The sequence below is a fragment of the Saimiri boliviensis genome, chromosome 3, assembly GCF_048565385.1.
Source record: "Saimiri boliviensis isolate mSaiBol1 chromosome 3, mSaiBol1.pri, whole genome shotgun sequence".
NCBI classification, from domain to species: domain Eukaryota; kingdom Metazoa; phylum Chordata; class Mammalia; order Primates; family Cebidae; genus Saimiri; species Saimiri boliviensis.
In genome coordinates, this window is record NC_133451.1 from 37,557,073 (window position 1) to 37,579,484 (window position 22,412).

At 40.1% G+C, this 22,412-nt stretch overlaps 1 protein-coding gene across 3 annotated transcripts in view; it reads left to right on the forward strand.

Moving 5' to 3' along the window:
* Positions 1-22,412, forward strand: part of FAM114A1 (family with sequence similarity 114 member A1) — a 94,559-nt gene that overhangs the window by 13,334 nt on the left and 58,813 nt on the right. For all 3 annotated transcript variants that reach the window (XM_074396015.1, XM_039468524.2, XM_074396016.1), the window contains exon 3: positions 11,990-12,077. In XM_074396015.1, the coding sequence (XP_074252116.1) occupies positions 11,990-12,077 (88 nt within the window). The remainder of the gene's footprint in view (positions 1-11,989; positions 12,078-22,412) is intronic.

Sequence of the window (22,412 nt, forward strand, 5' to 3'; positions counted from 1 at the left end):
TAATGGAATGGAATACGGAAGGGAATATGGAATTGAATGGAATATGGAAAGGAATAGATATGGAATGGAATGGAATGGAATATAGAATGGTATGGAATATAGAACTTAATGGAATGGATTATAGAATGGAATGGAATATGGAATGCAATATGGAACAGAATGGAATGGAATATGGAATAGAATGGAATATGAAAGAAAATGGAATGGCATGGAATGTGGAATGAAATGGAATGGAATATGGAATGGATATGGAATAGAATGGAATATGGAAAGGAAAAGTATATTGAATGGAATATGGAAGAGAATGGAATGGAACATGCAATGGAATGGAATGGAATATGTAGTGGAATAGAGTATAAAATGGAATATGAAATGGAATGGAATGTGGAAGGGAATTGAATGGAATGTAGAATTGAATATGGAATGGAATGAAATATGGAATGGAATGTAGAATGGAATATGAAAAGGAATGGAATGGAATGGAATACTAAATGGAATAGAATGTGGAATATGGGAGGAATGGAATATGGAATAAAATTGAATATACAATGGAATATGGAATGGAATAGAACATGGAATGGAATGGAATATACAGTGGAGTATGGAATGAAATGGAAGGTGAAATGGAATGGAATGTGGAATGGAATATGGAATGTAATAAAATAGAAAATGGAATATAGAATAGAATATTGAGTGGAATGTGGAATGGAATATGCAATGTAATAAAATATGGAATGGAATATGGAATGGATTATGGAAAGACATATGTAGTAGAATAGAATACAATATGGAATAGAGTGGAATGTGGAATGGAATGATATGTGGAATGGAATGGAATATGGAATATGGAATGGAATGGTATATAGGAGGAAATGGAATATACAAAGGAATATAGAATGTAATAAAATATGAAATGGAATATGGAATGGAATCGAATGGAAAATGGAATGGAATATGCAATAGAATGGAATATGAAATGGAGTGGATATGGAATGGAATAGAATATATAGACTGGGATGGAATATGCAATGGAATGGAATACACAATGGAATATGAAATGGAAAATAGAAAGGAATATAGAATGAAAGGATATGGAATAGAATGGAATATAGAATGGAATGGATTATAGAATGGAATATGGAATGGAATGGAATGTAAAATGGAATAGAATGGAATGGAAGATGGAATAGATTATAGATTGGAATATGGAATTGAATGAAATATGGAATGGAATGAAATGGAATATGGAATGGAATATAGAATGGAATATGAAATGGAATAGATTATGGAATGGGATTAAATATGGAATGGAATGGAATATGGAATGGGATGAACTGTGGAATCGAATATGGAATAGAACGGAATGTGGAATAGAAGAGAATGGGATGGATTATAGAATGGAATATAGAATTGAATGGAACATGGAATGGAATATATTCTGAAACAGAATGGAATGGAATATGGAATAGAATGGAATGTGGAATGGGATGGAATGGACTGTGGAATGGAATGAAATATGGAATATGAAATGGAATGGAATATGGGAGGAAATGGAATATAGAATGGAAGATGAAATGGAAGGTAATATGGAAAGGAATAGAATATTGAATGGAATATGGAATGCAATGGAATATGAAATGAAATGAAATAGAATATGGAATGGAATATTCAATGGAATGGAATATGGAATTGAATGGAATATGAAAAGGAATGGAATGGAATCTGGAATGGAATGGAATATGGAAAGGAATGGAATATTGAATGGAATATGGAATGGAGTGTAATGGAATGAAATAGGGAAGGGAATGGAATATGGAATGGAATGGAATATGGAATGATGTAGAATATGGAATGGAATGGAATATGGAATGGAATGGAATATAGAATGGAATATGGAATGGAATATAGAATAGAACATGGAATGGAATGGAATATTGAAAGGAATGGAATATGGAATGGATTGGAATAGAATAAAATATGAAAGAGAATGGAACATGGCATGGCATGGAATGGAATATAGAATGAAATGGAATATGAAATTCAATGGAATATGGAATGGAATGGAATATGAAATGGAATGGAATGTGTAATTAAATATGGAATGGAATATGGAATACAATGGAATGTGGAATGGAATATGGAATGGAATGGAATTGGAATGGAATCAAGTATGGAATGGAATGGAATACTGAATTAAATGGAATATAAAATGGAATTGAATGGAATGGAATATGAAATGGCTGGAATGGAATGGCATATAGAATGGAATATGGCATGGAATGAAATGGAATCACAAATGGAATGGAATGAAATGGAATATGGAATCGAATATGGAATGGATTGGGATGGATTGGAATATGGAAAGAATGGAATATGGAATGGAGTGTAATGGAAAGGAATATGCAATGGAATGGAATATGGAATCAATGAAATTCAGAATGGAATGGAATATGGAATGGAATCGAATATGGAATGGAATGGAATGGAATGGAATTGGAATCAAATATGGAATGGAATGTGCAATGGAATAGAACGCGGAATGGAATGGAATGTGGAATGGAATACGGAATGGAATGGAATGGAGCATAATGGAAAGGAATATGCAATGGAATGGAATGGAATATGGAATGAAATGCAGTATGGAATGAGACAGAATGGTATATGAAATGAAATGGAATATGGAATGGTATGGAATATGGAATGGAATATAGAATGCAGTGCAATATGGAATGGAATAGAATGAAATAGAATATTGAATGGAATGGAATGTGGAATGGAATGGAATGTGGAATGGAATGGAATGTACAATGAATGGAATGTAGAATGGAATGGAAGATGGAACGGAAAGGAATATGGAATGGAATGGAATGAAAAATGCAATGGAATGGAATGGAATATGGGATGGAACTGAATATGGAATGGGGCGGAACCGGGCAAAGCGGAACCGAGCAAAGCGGAACCAAGAGGATCGGAACTCCACTTTCCCCACCCCCTACAACAGTGGCAGCATTTCAAGCACCTTGAAAAAGGGAGACTTTCCTAATAACGGAGCACTACAGATTTTCTGAATGCAAGTGCAAACACTGGCCACAGAGTTGGGTTGGGCCTGTGGCTCTGGATGTGTTGTGTTGGATCAGAAGCTCAGAGCGCACCAAGGCTTGGGAACAGTACCTGTGAATTTGTTCCAAGAAGGGCAAGAAAGCCAATAGGCTGGCTGAAAGGGCCTGGGGGAGAGGCTATCACTCTCACCCAGGTCATAGTTAAACCCTTCTGTGTAGGTGCAAATTTAGTCTCTTTTTAAAGATTACCAGAAAAAGGGATTCTACTATTTCTCTTAGTAATGTATCTTTTTATTAGAAGTCAACTTTATGCCAGTTTTTTATTATTGTTCACTTTTTTCTATTTTATTTACCTCCAGTTGCATACTCATAAGAAGTCATTTTGTATTAATGAAAACGACTCTTTCCCTGTTTCTCCAGAGCAGAGTGAATTCTACAAAACAAATTCTTGAATCTAAAGTTCATTACAAGGTTGTTGTTTGGATCTTGAACACAGGCCACCTCTAAGGAATGGCAGGTTCTGCAGGAAAACAGCCAAGTACAAAAGCCTATTTAATTCCGTGTACATCTATGTCTGATAAATCTTCATCACCCCTTTTAAAAAGGCTAATTTTTGTATTTTTAGTAGAGATGGGGTTTCACCATATTGGCCAGGCTGGTCTTGAACTCCTGACCTTGAGATCTGCCTGCCTTGGCCTCCCAAAGTGCTGGGATTACAGGTGTGAGCCACTGCTCCCGGCCTGTTTTGTTTTTTAAATAAATAGCTAGCAAAGAAGTTGAAGTACAATCTCACCACTACCACATTCCATAAGTGAAATCAAGTCTCAGATCACATTGCGCCACACTGACATTTTTTTAATGAAATGGTACTTAGGAGAGCTGAAAATGGTTTATGAGAACTCTTTCTCATGTAGGCTTGAGAACATCCCATTGTTTAGGTGCTTTGACGTCCACTGTGAGTGAAAGATTTACTCAAGGCAACCGCCTGGATTTCAGAGCTAAGATTTCTTCACTCATAGCTGGCATTGAGTTACCAGAATTCCCCAAAGTTGAAAGTTGGATGGAAGACCATTTACACAGTGCAAAATCCTTTGTAACACCCTCTTCATGTAAAACTAGGGGGAGTCTAAAATATACTTAGCCATCTACAAATCTTGAATACTTTTTAAATTTTTTATTTTTTATGTATTTATTTGAGATAGGGTCTCCCTCTATCGCCCAGGCTGGAATGCAGTGGTGTGATCTCGGCTCACTGCAACCTCTGCCTCCCAGATTCAAGCGATTCTCCTGCTTCAGCCACCAGAGTAGCTGGAACTATAGGCATCTACCACCATGCCATGCTAATTTTTGTATTTTAAGTAGAGATAGGGTTTTACCATGTTAGCCAGGCTGGTCTCGAACTCCTGACCTCAGGCGATACACCTGCCACAGCCTCCCAAAGTGCTGGGATTACAGATATGAACCACAGCCCCACATCCCTGCCCACCCTTCTTTTTTAAAATAGAGTCTCTCTCTGTTGCCTAGGCTGGAGTGAAGTAGCAAGATCATAGCTCACTGCAGTCTTGAACTACTGGATCCAGGTGATCCTCTTGCCTCACCCTACCAAGTAGATAGGACTACATGTGCACACCACCATACCTTGCTAATTTTTTAAATTTTTCTGTAGATATCAGGTCTTGCCATGTTGCCCAGACTGGTCTTGAACTCCTGGCCTCAAGTGATCCCCCTGCCTTGGCCTCCCAAAGTGCTGGGATTACCTGAGTGAGCCACCACGGCCAGCTCCTTGAATACCTTTGTTTTTGCCATCTAGAACCCCTTTCAGATATTCAGAATGCTAGTAAATGGTCCACCATGTTTACCAATTAAAATCCATTTTTGCAATTCAGTACGGTAATTGGCAAAGCATCAGATGTTACTAGAGATACAGATAATAGGATCTCTATAAATAGCTGCCTCCAGAGTATGGCTTTCGTGATTGCAATGCTGGCTGACCACCTGAACTGTGCATATTTTATTGGCATGCTGACAGCACTTGGATTGTAGGTTAATCTAAGAAGCACCCATAATGTCACAATATGCTTGTAGAAGCATTCTGATGTAAATAACTGAAATCGTCATACTAAAAGATGATTAAAAAAAAAAGTGAGAGTCAGAAGATAGGTCTGGACACCATCAGAATAGGACACTCTAAGGCAGATGTAAAAGTAGGTGAGTTTTGGATGCTATGGAGAGGTCAGGTAAGGAATAAAAAGACTGCAATGAGTCCATGGCTTTGACTACAGAAAGCCACTTGACCTTGAGAAGAACGATTTCGTGAGCTAGTGGACACAGGAGACTTACTGCGGAGGGAGGAGGGACAAGGGAGGTAAATACAGAAGATAAGCACACCAGGCACCAGGCTGGAGAGCAGCGGCACAATCTCAGCTCTGCCTCCTGGGTTCAAGCGATTCTCCTGCCTCCGCCTCCGGAGTAGCTGGAACTACAGGTATGTACCACCACACCCGGCTAAGTTTTGTATTTTTAGTCGAGACGAGGTTTCACCGCCTCGGCCTCCCAAAATGCTGGGATTACAGGTGTGAGCCACTGTGCCTGGCCAGGATAAGCACCTTTTTTTTTTTTTTTTTTTTTTTTGAGACGGAGTTTAGCTCTTGTTACCCAGGCTGGAGTGTGCAATGGCGCGATCTCGGCTCACCGCAACCTCTGCCTCCTGGGTTCAGGCAATTCTCCTGCCTCAGCCTCCTGAGTAGCTGGGATTACAGGCACGCGCCACCATGCCCAGCTGAATAAGCACCTTTTTTAAGAGACAAAGAAGAAAGATGTAGAGCAGACACCAGATAAGTTTGAAAGAAACATTTTGTCCATGTTGTGATTTTCATTTGTTGGCTTTAAGATAGAGAAATCATGTGCATGGTTAAATGTAATCTATCTAGAAAGCATGGATAGAAATGCAGCCTGGGTTGGGCACCAGCAATCCCTGCTACTCGGGAGGTGAAGGCAAGACAATCATGTGAACCTGAGAGGCAGAGGCTGCAGTCAGCAGAGATGATGCCATCATACTCCAGCGTGGGTGACAGAGCGAGATTCCATTTCAAAAGAAAGAAAAGAAAAGTATCCTGTACAGGGAAGCAGTCTGTAGAGAAAAAGGCTGAAAAGCCAGGAGAGAGGATAACCAACCTACCCAAACCAGCAGACGTGCCAGGGGGAAGTACTGTGGTACCTAAGAGGAAGGGAGGAAATAATTGTGAGTCGCAGAGTAGTTACTTAGCTTTGTTTTTAGATGGGTTTCTGGTGTAGGCCACTGTGTATTTTGTGCATAAAAAGAATTACTCAAATGTTTTATTGGGTTTAAAGAATTTGTGTTCCATCTGTGAGGATGACAAACTCAAAAACCCAATCCTTAGGCTTTACATGACTCTCACAAATCTCTGTTTAGAAGTCTAGCAAAATTGAACAGCCACTTTCAAGGTACTTTTGATTAATACTTGGTTTGGTCCCTTTTACCAACTTACACACCTTAAATATTTTAAACTGCATATATAATATATTCTACTTCCTTTTTAAGTACCTTATTTATTCACTTAGACAAAACCTTGCTGCATACTTAATAATTTTTATAAAGTGGCCAGGTGCTCATGCCTGTAATCCCAGCACTTTGGGAGGCCAGGCCAAGGCAGGTGGATTGCCTGAGCTCAGGAGTTTCCAAACAGCCTGGGAAATACAGTGAAACCCTGTCTCCACTAGAATACAAAACATTAGCTGGGCGTGGTGGGGTGCACCTGTAGTCCTAGCTACTTAGGAGGCTGAGGCAGGAGAATTGCTCAAACCTGGGAGGCAGAGGTTGCAGTGAGCAGAGGCAGAGGTTGCAGTGCAGTGAGCACGCCACTGCACTCCAGTCTGGGCAACAGAGAGAGACTCCGTCTCAAATAATAATAATTATTATTATGGTTATAAAGCTATTAAAATAAATTTATAGAGTTGACTTAAAGTCCTCTTAATATGCAGAAACTTGGGACGATTTCAGCTTAAAATCAGAAGTCTAATAATTCAATTATTCATTTTTAATTGATTTTCAAAAACTGTTACTCTAATGGGTTAGATTCCTTCAATATTAATAGTACAGAAAAGACCAAATATGCACAAAAATATGAAGAACGTGTCTTCAATACTTTAAACCTTTCTATATTTAATTTTTAAATCCTCCCAGAGTTGAATGACACATATTTACCAAGGAAGAAAATTAGCTGGAAAGGGCCAGGCGCGGTGGCTCAGGCCTGTAATCCCAGCACTTTGGGAGGCTGAGGTGGGCAGATCGTGAGATCAAGAGATCTAAACCATCCTGGCCAACGTGGTCAAACCGCATCTCTACTAAAAAATACAAAAATTAGCTAGGCGTCGTGGCGCATGCCGGTAGTCCCAGCTACTCGGGAGGCTGAGGCAGGAGAATTGCTTGAACCCAGGAGGTGGAGGTTGCAGTGAGCCGAGATCGCACCATTGCACTCCAGCCTGGGGCCTGGCAATAGAGCAAGACTCTGTCTCAAGAAAAAAAAGAAAAAGAAAGAAAATTAGCTGGAAATAACTGAGGCCATTTTCAATCAGATATTTTGACAGTTTCGGGCTCCAGAGCAATTTTCATCCTCCCAGATGTCATACTGACCCCCTTTTTCGAGTAGCTATGTTATGAGTTACAAAAATTAAAAAGGGTAGATCACCCTATGAGTTACAAAACTCATAGGTTTCATTGCCTGTATCCCTGGATGCAAGTTATACACAGTACCTGATTCTTGATCTGCTCAAGGAAATAGATCAACCAAGTTGCTTCTCTTCTTCACCGTTAAGATAGGTTTTCCATCTAAATGTTAAAGACCTTTGAATTTGATGGAGTTCTGAGATACTGTTTTTCTATCTAATACCTTTAAACTTGATAGCCTAAAATAAATGCATTTTCTGTTTAATGATAAAGATCTTTAAATGGGATACTAGATATGAACATCTCTTTCCTATTTCTAAACAACATTAACTTAGGCTAGGTGCAGTCACCTGTAATCCTAGCATTTCAGGAGGCCAAGATGGAAGGATCACTTGAGACCATGAGTTCAAGACCAGCCTGGGCAACATAGTGAGAGCCTGTCTCTATAAAAAACAATTTTTCAACATTAACTAGTTATGGTGGTGCAGGCCTGTAATCTCAGCTACTGAGGAGGCTGAGGCAGGAAGATTACTTGAGCCCAGGAGTTGGAGGATGCAGTGAGGTATCATCACACCACACACTCCAGCTTGGGCAACAGAGCGAGACCCTTTTCCAAAAAAATAAAAGAACTGTGAACTTGATAGAATCCTACATTCTTCTCAGGACCACACAAAGGTTTAGATGTTTAAATGATCTCCAGTTGAGTTTTGAATATCCTTCTTGATCAAGCTAAGTCTGAGTTGCTGTTATAATATAAGGTCATTTTTCTGCGAGTTTTGGGGAGTGGGAAGGCAGTTGAGATAGTTCTCATCTGATGGCTTTATTTTTTCTCTATGAATTAGGATGTGAAGTTGTCTGTTGAAGGAGGTGGGACTTACAGGGCAGGGAGAGTGAGAAAAAAGTTTTAAAATTCCTCTATTGGTAATAGGCAATCTGAGTAGCTCTATGCTGCCTGTTGTAGAGTCTCCTGATTGTGTGACATTAGGTCCATTTAAAATGGAATAAGTATTCATGCTGAGATATAATAATTCATCTTTAACATTTAGTCTATATGTTTTACATTAAATATGTGTACTTACTCATTTATTTTCCATTTGATAACAACTTTTTTTTTTTTTTTTTTTTTTTTAGACAGAGTCTCGCTCTGTCACCTAGGCTGGAGTGCAATGGCGTGATCTTGGCTCACTGCAACCTCCACCTCCCGAGTTCTTTCAATTCTCCTGCATCAGCCTCCCAAGTAGCTGGGACTACAGGCACAAGCCACCATGCCCAGCTAACTTTTTATATTTTAGTAGAGACGGGGTTTCACCATGTTTCTCAGGCTGGTCTCGAACTCCTGAGCTCAGGCAATCCACCGGCCTCAGCCTCTCAAAGTGCTGGGATTACAAACATGAGCCACTGCACCCAGCCAACAAATATTCTTTATAGCTGATCAAGAAGTCACAGTTCAATGTCAAAGGACTTTATTAATAAAGCAATTGAAGTAGTCACTTATACAGCAAAAAGCTCTAGACTCGTTTAACATTTATTTCCATTTGCTAGTCAATTACAAGCTGTCAGAGCATAATAAATATTATAAATTTGAGTCAGAAGCTGTCATCTCTAATTGTATTAACTCTTCCTAATCATAGGTAGTGATTTGTCCTGTGAAAGAATGATATTAATCACTGACTTCCATCTGTCTTCATAACAGTGTAAAATTGCCACTGGATTCCATTGCTGAAGTGAAGAAAATCAATGTAGACACCAAAAATGAAAGCAGGCAGTGATGACTCATGAATATTTCCATTCATGTTAACAAGATTCTCATTGTTTCCAGACAGAAAGAAAAAAAATGACAGCTAACTTTCAAAGCTTTCTGCTTCTTAGTCCTAAAAGTATAGTTTTTTCTTATCATTATTTCTAGCTCTCACTTACGGAGTGCTTCTTATATGCCAGGCACTATGCTCACAACTTTATGTAAATTACCTCTTTTAATCTTCACAACCACCCAGTGAGGTTCTTGGTTCTTACACTCATGGCACTTACACTACTATACTTTGCATTTTATAATAAAGAAATGAAGGTGTAAAATAACTTGAGTAATTTGTTGTCCAATACGGCAGAGCCTGGAGTCAAATCCAAGCAATTTAACTTCCATAACTTAATCTCAACTAGTACTCTACACTGATGGGTAGTATTTGAATCAGGTAGGAATGCTTTTGAGTCGAAGTAACTAAAATCCAACTTACAGTAGTTTACAAAATAGTGATTTTCTTTTCTCTCACTTCATAGAAAGAATGGAAACAGGCAGCTACTGTTGGTTTAGGAGGTCAGCAGAGCCAGGACCAGTGACTGTGATTTCTTGACCGTTCCCTTGTGGCAGCAAAAATGACTGCTTCAATTTTAAACTTCATATTTGAAAAAGAGAAGGGGAAAGAGTGGGGCCTCGCTGTAACTATTATGAAAGCAAAAACTTTTCCATTTATATATCTCATGTTTCACATGATCATCCTTATCTGCAAGGGTAGAAAACAGCAAGGAGTAGGGAGTTGGAGATGACTGACGGACCAGCTGCGGGTCAGAAGTTACGGAATCTACAGGCACTGTAGGAATTTTTTTTTTTTTTTTTTTTTTTTGAGACAGAGTTTCACTCATGTTGCCCAGGGTGGAGTGCAATGGTGTGATCTCAGCTCACTGCAACCTCTGCCTCCCGGGCTCAAGTGATTCTCCTGCTTCAGCCTCTTTTTTTTTTTTTTTTTTTTTTTTAGAAGAAAACCTAGGCAATACCATTCAGGACATAGGCATGGCAGCCTCTTGAGTAGGTGGGATTAATTCTGTATTTTTAGTAGAGAGGGGGTTTCTGCATGTTGATCAGGCTGGTCTTCAACTCCTGACCTCAGTGATCCGCCTACCTTGACCTTCCAAAGTGCTGGGATTACAGGCGTGAGCCACTGCGTCTGGCCTTATGCTGTAGGAATTTTTCACTGACTCCTACATTCTCTACCCTTCCTTCCTTCCTTCCTTCTTTCTTTCCTTCCTTCCTTCCTTCTTTCCTTCCTTTGTTCCTTCCTTGCTTTTGAGTAAAAAAGAGCTATAATTCTCCATATATGTAACTAATAGTATATCTATTCTTGCCTTGTTTTCTAGGATGTGTTCCCAGATAGAAAGAGAAAACTGGGTTCCACTACTTGGGTCAGGACTTACTGGTTGCAAGTAACAGAAACTCATGCACACCTAACTGAGAAAACGGATGCATTTCAGCCATTTATGCAATAAATATTTATTAAGCACTTACTATATTCCAAGAATTCTTCTAGGCTCTACGGGTATATCAGTGAACAAAACATTGTTTAAAAAAAGAATGAACAAGAAGATGAGCGAATCTCATAGAATCCAAAGATCGGCAAGCAGCAGGGCTGTGGGGAGGGACAGAAACCGGGGACTAAGAGGCTGTCAGGAATCCAAACAGCAGCTCTAAGCCAATCTCCATTCTGCTCACTCTGCCTTCTCTTAATTCTTAGTCTGCATGGTGGGTAGAACATGTTCACCCACACAGCCTGAGTTTTCTTCTGCTACTTATGCACACAGTTCACACTGAACCACAGTCTCAGTTCTAATTCCAAAAACCCAGGCAAAAGAATTGGAATTCACTGAAGTCAGGGACACTCTTATCCCTGTGTTATGGGGGCCATTGTGAGTGAAGCAGGCACCTCGATTCAAAGGTTTCTACCTTGCAAGCCTTCCTGTCACTGCTGCCCATCCATCTTAGGCTTATTGATGCTTTTTAGACACATTGCCTCTCATCCATGCCAAAGCACCTGCCCACTGCCCCAGAGCCTTAAAAGTTACCTCCACCTTGAAGAGCACATTTTTTAAAGCCCTGTAAAAATTGCCTGGGTTCAGGTCATTTTGAAGTTTTTCAAAGCACTCTTGTACCCTCATGAGTATCTATTTCCCATACAACCCTTTTCCTTGTCTTCTAGATAATGGGAGAGAATCAAGGCTCAGTTAACATTGAGCTCCCTTCTCCCTTCAAGCCAAGCCTTCAGAAGCCAACACCAGCACTAATAAATTTGGTTCCAAAGTACACATTGCAGTGTAGGTCAGGATATTCTTTTATGACCCTTATAAACTAATAGCCAATGAGATACGGTTGTTCATGATTCTTTTCCAAACCTCCTCTTTGTTTCAAACCAATAGATGTTTTTTCATTCAGAGATATACTGAATTGCTGACCTGTGGCTAATCTGTTTTTCTCCAGGCTGTGGATTCCCCTCCAAGTGGAGGAGGATGGGCAAGCTGGGGATCCTGGGGCAAATCCCTGCTGTCATCAGCATCTGCCACAGTAGGTAAGCATTGTATGTTGCACTGGAATAGACAAAGTCCCGAAGCCTAATAGGATAGGACGTTTTGATCCTACCATATACTAATAGAGTTTAACATTAGCCCGTGAGCAAACCATGTTTACTGCTTACTATTCTAAGTGCTTCATTTATTCCTCCAATACATTTGTTCCTCAAAATAACCCTATATGAAGGAACTGTTGTTCGCTGCACTTTACAGATAAGGAAGCTGACTTAGAGAGACTAAGACCTTGACCAAAGTCAGGGATGTCTGGGTTGCAATTCAAAAACCAAGTAGTATGGCTTTTAGCCACTGTATTTTACTGTCTTTTAAAATGCAATATATTCTTAAAGCTTTGTGTTTATCATCCCACTTGAAGTTTTTTTAATGTACAACTCATCTACTCCCAAAAAGGATTTGAAGTATCTTGAAAAAGGCATTTCATTAGCAGGATATTGAAATATAAGTAGAAAACAACGTGCTGGTGGGAGGATGTATATATTTTATATATCCCAAGGCTGATAAAGTTTTTGCAGTTGAATATTGACCTCAACTCTGAGCTTCTTGGCTGCCAGTACATTATTTATTTCTCTTTGAAAACAAAATTTTAATTTAAATAAATATATTTTTCTGGTTTAAAATTTTTAAAGGCATTTCCCGTATTTCTTCTTATATAAAGAGAAACTATGATGGACAGTGTAGTGTCTTACTGAGTGCAAATTTGTCAGGATATTTTTCATGTTACCATTTCTTATATTCTCTCTTCATGAAAACTGAAGGTATAACATCAATACGTCTAAGATAATTTAGCAAAGACATTTCATCTTGAAGGTAGAAGGTAAGGAGAAGGCAGGGGAAGCCGCAGTGAACAGAGTTTTCACATCATCCACTTCAGGTATTCCAAGGTACAGCCCATGGCCATGAGGATCTTGCCATGGGCCATGAATTGGTCGCTTAAGGCCTTCTCAGTGGACCATGACCACAGTGTTAAGGGCCAGATAGCTAACTTGATAGAGCTTAGGCTGCCTAGAAGAATGGATAGATTGCCTTCCTCTAATTCCATCTCTGTCAATGATCAGTTTTCTTAGGAAGCCTCTGGGAAGAAGTAGCAGAGGCCAAATAAATGTTGACCTCTCTGGTAAGAGCCTGGCGAGCATATTTTCTCTATTGCCTATTGAAGGGGATGGGTATGCCTTGAGTACTACATATGCAGATGACAAAATTAACCAAATTCAAGCAGAAGTGCCTGTTTTGTTTTTCTGAACAAGGCAGTATCTCTTCACAGGGGTGAGGATAAGCATCTGCAGGCATGCTCTGTCCTTGGAAAAATGTTTGAACTTTTAGTGGCTATTGAAAGGGTCTTGCCACCAGTGGCACTTAGAAGTGGCATGCTTTCTGAGCCAAAATCTAAAAAGGGGGTTCTAAAAGATTGTTTTCATGGGAATAAGTCATGGAAAAGTAAATAATATGGTCACTAAAACTATACAGCTCTTCTCGTGGCTTATATCATAAAACAGTTAAGTGTCCAGGGTGTTTCCCGTTTTAACGGTATCCAAAAACACTCTGGCTTATAATGAATTTGGTGCTTCGAGGGTTCTACTATAGATGGAGGACTTACTCTTTCACTAAACTTTTAAATATAAGCTTCTGCCACAGTAAATACAGAACTCATCTGCCCTGTCGGTAGCAGTTGCAGGTGCTCTTTGCACACACGTGCATCTGCCTGTAACTGCTCTATCCCTGGTTGGTCAGACAGTTTGCTATTGTTTCTCATTCTGTGGCTGTACCTCATTTGTTTTGGGGCTCTGTTGGATGCTCCCAAGGTTTTCTGTCCAGGGACTGACAGCTCAGCCCTTGAATTTACTGTCCAGCATCTTCTTTGGTGTCCTGTTGTAATGTGACCTTTGCACACATGCAGCTTTGGTTCCAGTGGACTGTGGGTTTTGTTACCTGGCTCACATGTAACCAGTAGGTGATGCTGACGTTACTCTTTAACAAGCAGAATGTGGCCAGGCTTGGTGGCTCACACCTGTAATCCTGGCACTTTGGGAGGCTGAGGTGGGTGGATCATTTGAGGTCAGGAGTTCAAGACCAGCCTGGCCAACATGATGAAACCCTGTCTCTACTAAAAATACAAAAGTTACTGGGCATGGTGGTGGGAGCCTGTAGTCCCAGCTACACAGGAGGCTTAGGCAGGAGAATCACGTCACTTCAACCCAGGAGGTGGAGGTTGCAGCGAGCCAAGATTGTGCCACTGCACTCCAGCCTGGGCAACAGAACAAGACTCTCTCTCAAACAAACAACAACAAAAAAGCAGGATGTGATTTTTTCATGGCAGGTTCCTTTTGACTTGATCTCATCTCATTGTCTTAATCTGCGGCCTGAGCTTATGTTTGGGGTTGCTCTCTAAGTTTCTCTGTGTCTAAGCCACCATGCAGATGATAAATACTGCATCTTGTTACCCTCACAACAGTTTATAAATTCTAGTGGTTCTCATCCGGCTCTGAGTAGTCATTGATCCAGAAGAGCCTAGAGGGATAACTTCCTGTCGGCCATCGTGATCATATTTTTCTTGGCACATGATCATTGTGCCAAGAAAAATCACATCCTGCTTTTTAAGCAGTAGAGTCAGCACCATCTACTGGTTATATTTGAGCCAAGTAGGAAAACCTGTAGTCCTTGGAGCACAGTCCACTGGAACCAAGGCTGCATATGTGCAAAAGTCAGATTACAACAGGACATCTAAGAAGACTGGATAGTAAACTCAATTGCTCCTAGGCTGCTGGATAGTAAATTCAAAGGGCAAGCTGTCAGTTCATGGACAGAAAAACTTGCCAGTTTTCCTCTAAGGTGAGTGAACTCGTGGTTTCTCTGGGAGTGTATGACATTTGCACATTCCTCATGCAATATCAGAATGAAGTTTAGTATACCCTCTTGTATCAGTTTCTATTGCTGTATAAGGAATTACCATGAAGTTAGAGGCTTAAAACAACATGCATTCATCATTTTACAATTTCCATGAGTCAAGAGTTCAGGTATGGGACAGCTGCTCAGTGTCTTACCAGGCTGAAATCAGCATGGCAGCCAGCTGTATTCTCACCTGAGGCTCACATTTGCCTGAGGCAGTCTAGCCCTGGGATTGACACCATGTTTGTACATAATGGAAGTTGTGCCTCTCTTGCCTCTCTCAATCCTAAGATAGTGGCTCAACATAGACCACAGATCAGGAAGGCACTCATAACTTTAATGTATCTGGAGGACATGTTGGTGCAGCTAGGAGGGAGCCCAGAGACGAGGCTGAGGCCAAAGCTCTGCCGGCTGCTCAGCTGGCACCTCTGCTTTGAAGACATCATCTTTTGGGGTCATTCACATTGTTGGCAGATTCAGTTTTTGAAGTTGTAGGACTGAGGTCCCTGTTTTCCTACTGGTTATTGACCAGGGGTCACTTTCAGCTCCTAGATGCTGCCCTCAGGTCCTCCTTCAAAGCTAGCAGGAAAATCTCTCTCACACTTTAAATCACTACCTTCAGGAAGGGCCCCTTCATGTTAAAGATAATCCTGATTAGTTCAGGCTCCCTAAGATGATCTCTCTTTGGAGTCACTGAAATTCAACTAATCAAGGACTTTAATTACATCTGAAAATTCCCTCATCTTTGCTGGATAGAGTAACCTAATCACAGGAGTGAAATCCCATCCTGTTTATACTCCTGCTCACACTCCAAAGGGAGTGTGTATACATCACATAGGGTATATACATCTGGGACAAGAATCTTGAGGGCCGTCTCTCAATACAGTCATGCTTTACTTAACAGTGGAAATACCTTCTGAGAAATGGGTTATTAGGTCATTTAGTCATTGTGCAAACCTCACAGGGTATACACAAGCCCACACAGCTAGGCTATGCAGTAGAGCCTATTGCTCCTAGGCTGCAAACATAGGACAGCCTATTACTGTATGAATACTGTAGGCAATTGTAACACCATGATAAGTATTTGTGTATTTAATATATCTAAACATAGAAAAGGTGCAGTAAAAATACAGCATTATATAATCTTATGGGACCACTGTCATAGATGTGACCCCGTCGTTGACCAATAGTTTGTCATGTGGTGCTTTCCACCTACCTTAATTCTCTTCTTTTCTCTGTTTGAGATCTTCGTCAGTTACACTATCAATTCCAGACTTAGTATTTTTATGGCTCTGGCTACATGCTGGAATTTTGAAAAGCAAGTGAATCTTGGCATTTTTCTATTGTTTACCTACAAAATGGCAAAGGGTACATGAGGAAGGTCATTAAAATTTTGAAATACTGATGCTCATTCTAAAAATCTCTTTGGAGAAATTTTAGAGCTATCTTTAGAAAAGCCAGTACTGAAATTGTTCATCACCATGATGAAAACCAGCAGTGGTGGTTGGGAGTTTGATGCCTGAAAGGTAACAGGGGTCATACATAGCCCACACATGGAACCAGGTTCACAGCCTAAAACAGGTTGGAATGGGGCTCAAGGATCTGCAACAGGCGGGGCGCGGTGGCTCAAGCCTGTAATCCCAGCACTTTGGGAGGCCGAGGCAGGTGGATCACAAGGTCAAGAGATCGAGACCATCCTGGTCAACATAGTGAAACCCTGTCTCTACTAAAAATACAAAAAATTAGCTGGGCATGGTGGCGCATGCCTGTAATCCCAGCTACTCCGGAGGCTGAGGCAGGAGAATTGCCTGAACCCAGGAGGCGGAGGTTGTGGTGAGCCGAGATCGCGCCATTGCACTCCAGCCTGGATAACAAGAGTGAAACTCCGTCTCAAAAAAAAAAAAAAAGAAAAAGATCTGTGACAGAGACTTTAAAGTTATGGGTGCCTTCCTGATCTGTGGTCTACATTAAGCCAATATGGCCTTACAGCATTAGCAGTTTCTTATCACCAGGCAAAGAAACTTATTAGAAAACAGATCACTCACAGTAGTAGACAAGCTCTTGAAGATTTATAAATTGCCTGTGGAAAGTAAAGAAAGAAAATAACCACATGTTCAATTGCAATTGATTTCCACTGAGAAATCTCATGTATACCCCCAGGGTAATTCCAGTTGCAGACAGGGGTACAAAACACATAGTCCTTACTAAAACACAGCTGTCAATTGAGCACTAGAAATGGAAACCTTTACTTCTTACAGTTGTTGAAAAACTGCAGTTAGAATAGTTAGAACTGTTTAGAGTTGGCAGGAGAGTAATAGGAGAATAGAAACAACTGAAAAATGCTACTCTCTTGGAATGAGCACTGTACCATGAGTCATAAGACCTGAGACCTGGTCCTGAATGCTACTAACCTGTGATCACAAGGGACTGTGACTAACTGGCTACACCCATGCCCTTAACCTCTCTAAGACTCAGGTTCTTTGTATGGAAAAGTGTGGGTGGAAAAACTTGAGAAATTCTAAGATCTTTTCCAACTTTTTTTACTCGTTATTTTTATATTTCATCTTTTGCCTCAATACTATGACTGTAAGGTTAAGGGAAAGTGAGAAAAAGTGACCTTCCCAATGCATATCCAAAATCAAACATTTTTTGGCCAACAATTATTTTTGGAGAGGCCTTAACTCTTGCATTAGGCTCATCTACAGCTTCACTGTCATCACATTCTAAGAAGATTTGGCCGGGCGCGGTGGCTCAAGCCTGTAATCCCAGCACTTTGGGAGGCTGAGGCGGGTGGATCACAAGGTCAAGAGATCGAGACCATCCTGGTCAACATGGTGAAACCCCGTCTCTACTAAAAGTACAAAAAATTAGCTGGGCATGGTGGCGCGTGCCTGTAATCCCAGCTACTCAGGAGGCTGAGGCAGGAGAATTGCCTGAATCCAGGAGGCGGAGGTTGCGGTGAGCCGAGATCGTGCCATTGCACTCCAGCCTGGGTAACAAGAGTGAAACTCCGTCTCAAAAAAAAAAAAAAAAAAGATTTGATCACCTGTCACCCATGCCTTTGGACAAGTTTGTGAAATGAAATAAGCATGGTTATTATTTCCAGGCAGAAAGCAGAGTAGAAAACATTTTAGAAAGGATTTTTTGGGAGGCCAAGGTGGGCGAATCACTTGAGGTCAGGAGTTCAAGACCAGCCTGGCCAACATGGCAAAACTCCATCTCTACTAAGAAAAATACAAAAATTAGCTGGGTGTGGTGACATGCCTCTTTAGTCCCAGCTACTCGGAGGCTGCAGCAGAACACTTGCTTGAACCCAGGAGGCAGAGGGTGCAGCGAGCCAAGATCGCACCACCACACTGCAGGCTGGGCGACAGAGCAAGATTCCATCTCAGAAAAAAGAAAAGAGGGTTTTGATTGTAGTTCCAAATCCCACAGCATCTTATAGACATGGCTTGTTTCTAAAATATATTACTAGGCTAAGAGTGATAGGCCAGTCATCAAAATGAAAGTCAACAATGCTAAAACATATGTAAGTATACAAAAGGAAGAGCTCTATAGTAAAATAGAGTAATTTATTTCTACATACTCCCAAAGGCCTAAATGTTTATTTGGAATTCTAATTTTGACAGTTTTATGAGTTTAAATGTCTTATGCAAGAGTACCTGAGGTTGGGGGTTGGTGCGTATGGAATGTACCTGATCTGTATATTTATTTTTTCAAAATTACCATTGTTCCCCTACCTCATCCTCTCCCAAGGTACATAGTTTTTTCTCTCTGCACATTTTAATGAAACTCTTCTACCAGTCCTGTCAGAAATGACAGTGTTTATTACAGAGAATGACAAACTTGTCAAAATGGTACTACAATGAGAAATCATCGCTGTATAAATCACTGTTGATAACACATGGATTCATTTCTGAAGGTGACATTGCTGATGTTGTGAAAATTCTCAAGGATCATTGAGACAAAGAGAATAGGATAAATGCTTAGAGTTTGCCCACCGTCCTTTAGATTCTATGAGTAAGACACAGGGGTTAATGAGTTTCTGTTGAACTTCTGGGGAAATATCATCAGTTCAATAACACTTCTTATCTATTTTGAGCCAAAAGGAAAGTAAGCATCTGATTACAGAGTGGACTTCAACCGTCATATGGAGAGGAAAGGCTATTCCAAAGAAGGCTCATTGGCTCCCTTTTTGCTGCGCTATAATTCACTTCGGTTGAGCATGGCAATATCAGCTTGTGTTTTTCTGAACAATTGCTCTTCACAACTTTTTGTAATATCTTGAATTGATTGATAGAAGAGTCTGCAACACAGTCAACACTTTTTTTAGATATATATATATTTATATATTCATAAATATATATCATTTATAAATCATTTATAAATATATATGATATAGATTTAGATATGTGTATATATATATATATATATATATTTACACACACACACACACACACATACGTAGACAGATGTAAATATATCTATCTCCATTCAGCAAGACACTATGAAACCATTAAAAGGACCAAGGTACATCAGTGTTCTAGGTTGGATGTCTAGCAGAAGGATGAGGCAGAAATTGTGTACTGGAGTTTTTCTGTGAAGTGCTTTTAGGAACAAGCTTTTCAGGAGAGCAAAGGATTGGGAAGCCAAACTGAGCAAAGGGAGAAGTTGCACTGCAATGTCGTTACAGGAGAGGTCTCAGCCTATCCCATAGGAAGCTTGGGGTTTGGGATGACTCTTCAGAGATGTCTTCCATTCATCCCCAGGGCAGAGCCTTTGTATCAACAGCTCCCCCATTGACCAGTCACTGTAATCTAGTCTTGATGGAACCAACTCCCTTTGGTCAAGGGCAGTTCAAAAGCAGGCATTTATTTAGTTGAGATCTGTCCATAGACAACACTCCCAGCATCAGGGAGAAGGAGCTGTGATTCCAACAGCACACAGCACCCACCACTATCTCTATGTGCTGAGACTTCCACTGTATACTGCCAAATGGGAAAAGCCAGGTCCAGAAGACTTAAATGGAGGTAAATATGCTTTTGCATTCCTGAAAGGAATTACAAAAAACAATTAGAACTGTTATTTTTAGAAGGAAGGGGTTGAGGGGAGAGAAAGGGGTACCTTAAGTCTTTTAAAAGCTTCAAGCGCTTTTAGACTTTTAGAAGTCACTCCCATATCAGAGCAAATGCATTAGGATGTACCCACATTTCTCATTAAATTTACTATACACGCACATGCATATATATAACTATGTAGGAATTGAATTTATTTGAATAATAATTGACCAGCTGGTCCAATATTACATTTTGAATACATTTAAGTTAATATTAATGATCTAATTTGCAATTTTATTTTTTTTCTTTTAAAGCTAACAGTTTCTGCAGGCCTCAATTATTTCTATAGGCCTTTATAAGCTCATACACTCTATTGCTTATTATGTCACTGGAAACTGTCTAAACAGAAAGAGGCAGGTCCACCTTCCCTTATCTATGTTTCTATACTCTTTGGACTTGCTAGTATTATAAATGTTTTTGTTTTTTAAATCTTCACTTGAAAACATTCTCAACACCACTAATCATTAGAGAAATGCTAATCAAAACCACAATGAGATACTATCTCACATCAATTAGAATGACTTAAAAAAATTTTTTACCACTAAATATTTCAGTGTAAGAATGACTATTATTAAAAAAAAAAAAAGTGTTGTTGAGGATGTGGAGAAGTTGGAATCCTTGTGTGCTCTTGGTGTTGTTATAAAATGGTACAGCTGCTGTGAAAGACAGTATGACAGTTTCTCAGAAAACTAAATTACCATATGATCCAGCAATTCCACTTCTGACTATATTTCCAAAAGAATTGAAGACAGGGTCCCAGGGAGATATTTGTACACCTATGATCATAGCAGCATTACTCACAAATATCTAAAACAGAAGCAACCCAAGTATCTGCTAACAGATGAATGGAAAAGCCAAATGTGGTCTCTGCATACCAGGGAATATTATTCAGATTTTTAAAGGAAGGAAATTCTGACATATGTTTCAACATGGATGAACATTGAGGACATTATGCCATGGGAAATGAGCCAGTCACAAAAAGACAAATACTGTGTGATTCCACTTCTGTGAGCACTTGGAAATAGTCAAAATCACAGGGAGCTGAGAACGTTCTGACTATCAGAACATAGAATGATGATTGCCAGGGGCTGGTAAAAGAAGGGAGTGGAGAATTATTGTTTAATGAGTATTGAGTTTCAGTTTACACAAAGAAGAGTTCTGGAGATGGATGGTGGTGATGGCCGCACAGTATTGTAAATGTATTTGGTACCTCTGAACTACTCAGACAGCAAAGATTCAGATGGTAAAATGTGGCCAGGCGCAGTGGCTCACACCTGTAATCCCAGCACTTTGGGAGGCTGAGGTGGGCAGATCACCTGAGGTCGGGAGTTTGAGACCAGCCTGACCAACATGGGGAAACCCCATCTCTACTAAAAATACAAAATTAGCCAGGTGTGTTGGCTCATGCCAGCTACTTGGGAGGCTGAGATGGGAGAATCTCTTGAAACCAGGAGGAAGAGGTTGCAGTGAGCCAAGATCGTGACATTGCACTCCAGCCTGGGCAACAAGAGCAAAACTGTGTCGCAATTAAAAAAAAAAAAAAAAAAAAAAAAAAGATGGTAAAATGTATGTCATGTGCATTTTACCACACACACACACAAAAAATCTGGAGTAAACATTCAACCAGATATATCAGGGACATGATACAATGGGATTTTTAAAAGTTTCTTCTTAATATATTCATTATTTAAAAAGAAGAAAAAAGAGAAAGTTAGAAAAAGGAGGATTATTGTATTTTAAAAATAAAACAAGCTGAAGGAGACAACCCTTCCTAATGAGTCAACGTGTGCCCCTCTTGAGATCCTTTAACATATGGGACTGAGAGAAAGTACCCATTGAGGTACCCAGTCATCCAGGTTGCTGCTTGGAACTGCTGTTGCTTCCCTGAGTTACCACTTGGTCAGAAAGAACTTCCCAGCATATTCTTTTTTCTTTTTTTTTGAGATGGAGTTAGAGTCTGGCTCTGTCGCCTAGGCTGGAGTGCAGTGGTGCAGTCTCAGCTCACTGCAACTTCTGCCTCCTGGGTTCAAGGGATTCTCCTGCCTCAGTCTTCCAAGTAGCTGGGATTACAGGCACCTGCCACCATGCCTGGCTAATTTTTGTATTTTTAGTAGAGATGAGGTTTCACCATGTTGCCAGGCTGGCCTTGAACTTCCTGACATCAGGTGAGCTGCCTACTTTGGCCTCCCAAAGAACTGGATTACAGGCGTGAGCCACCATGCCTGGCCGAGCATATTCTTTTTTCAAATTATTTCATCTTGAATTATTTCAAATAACTAGCTAATTATTTCATCTTTCCTGAAAGAGGAGATACTT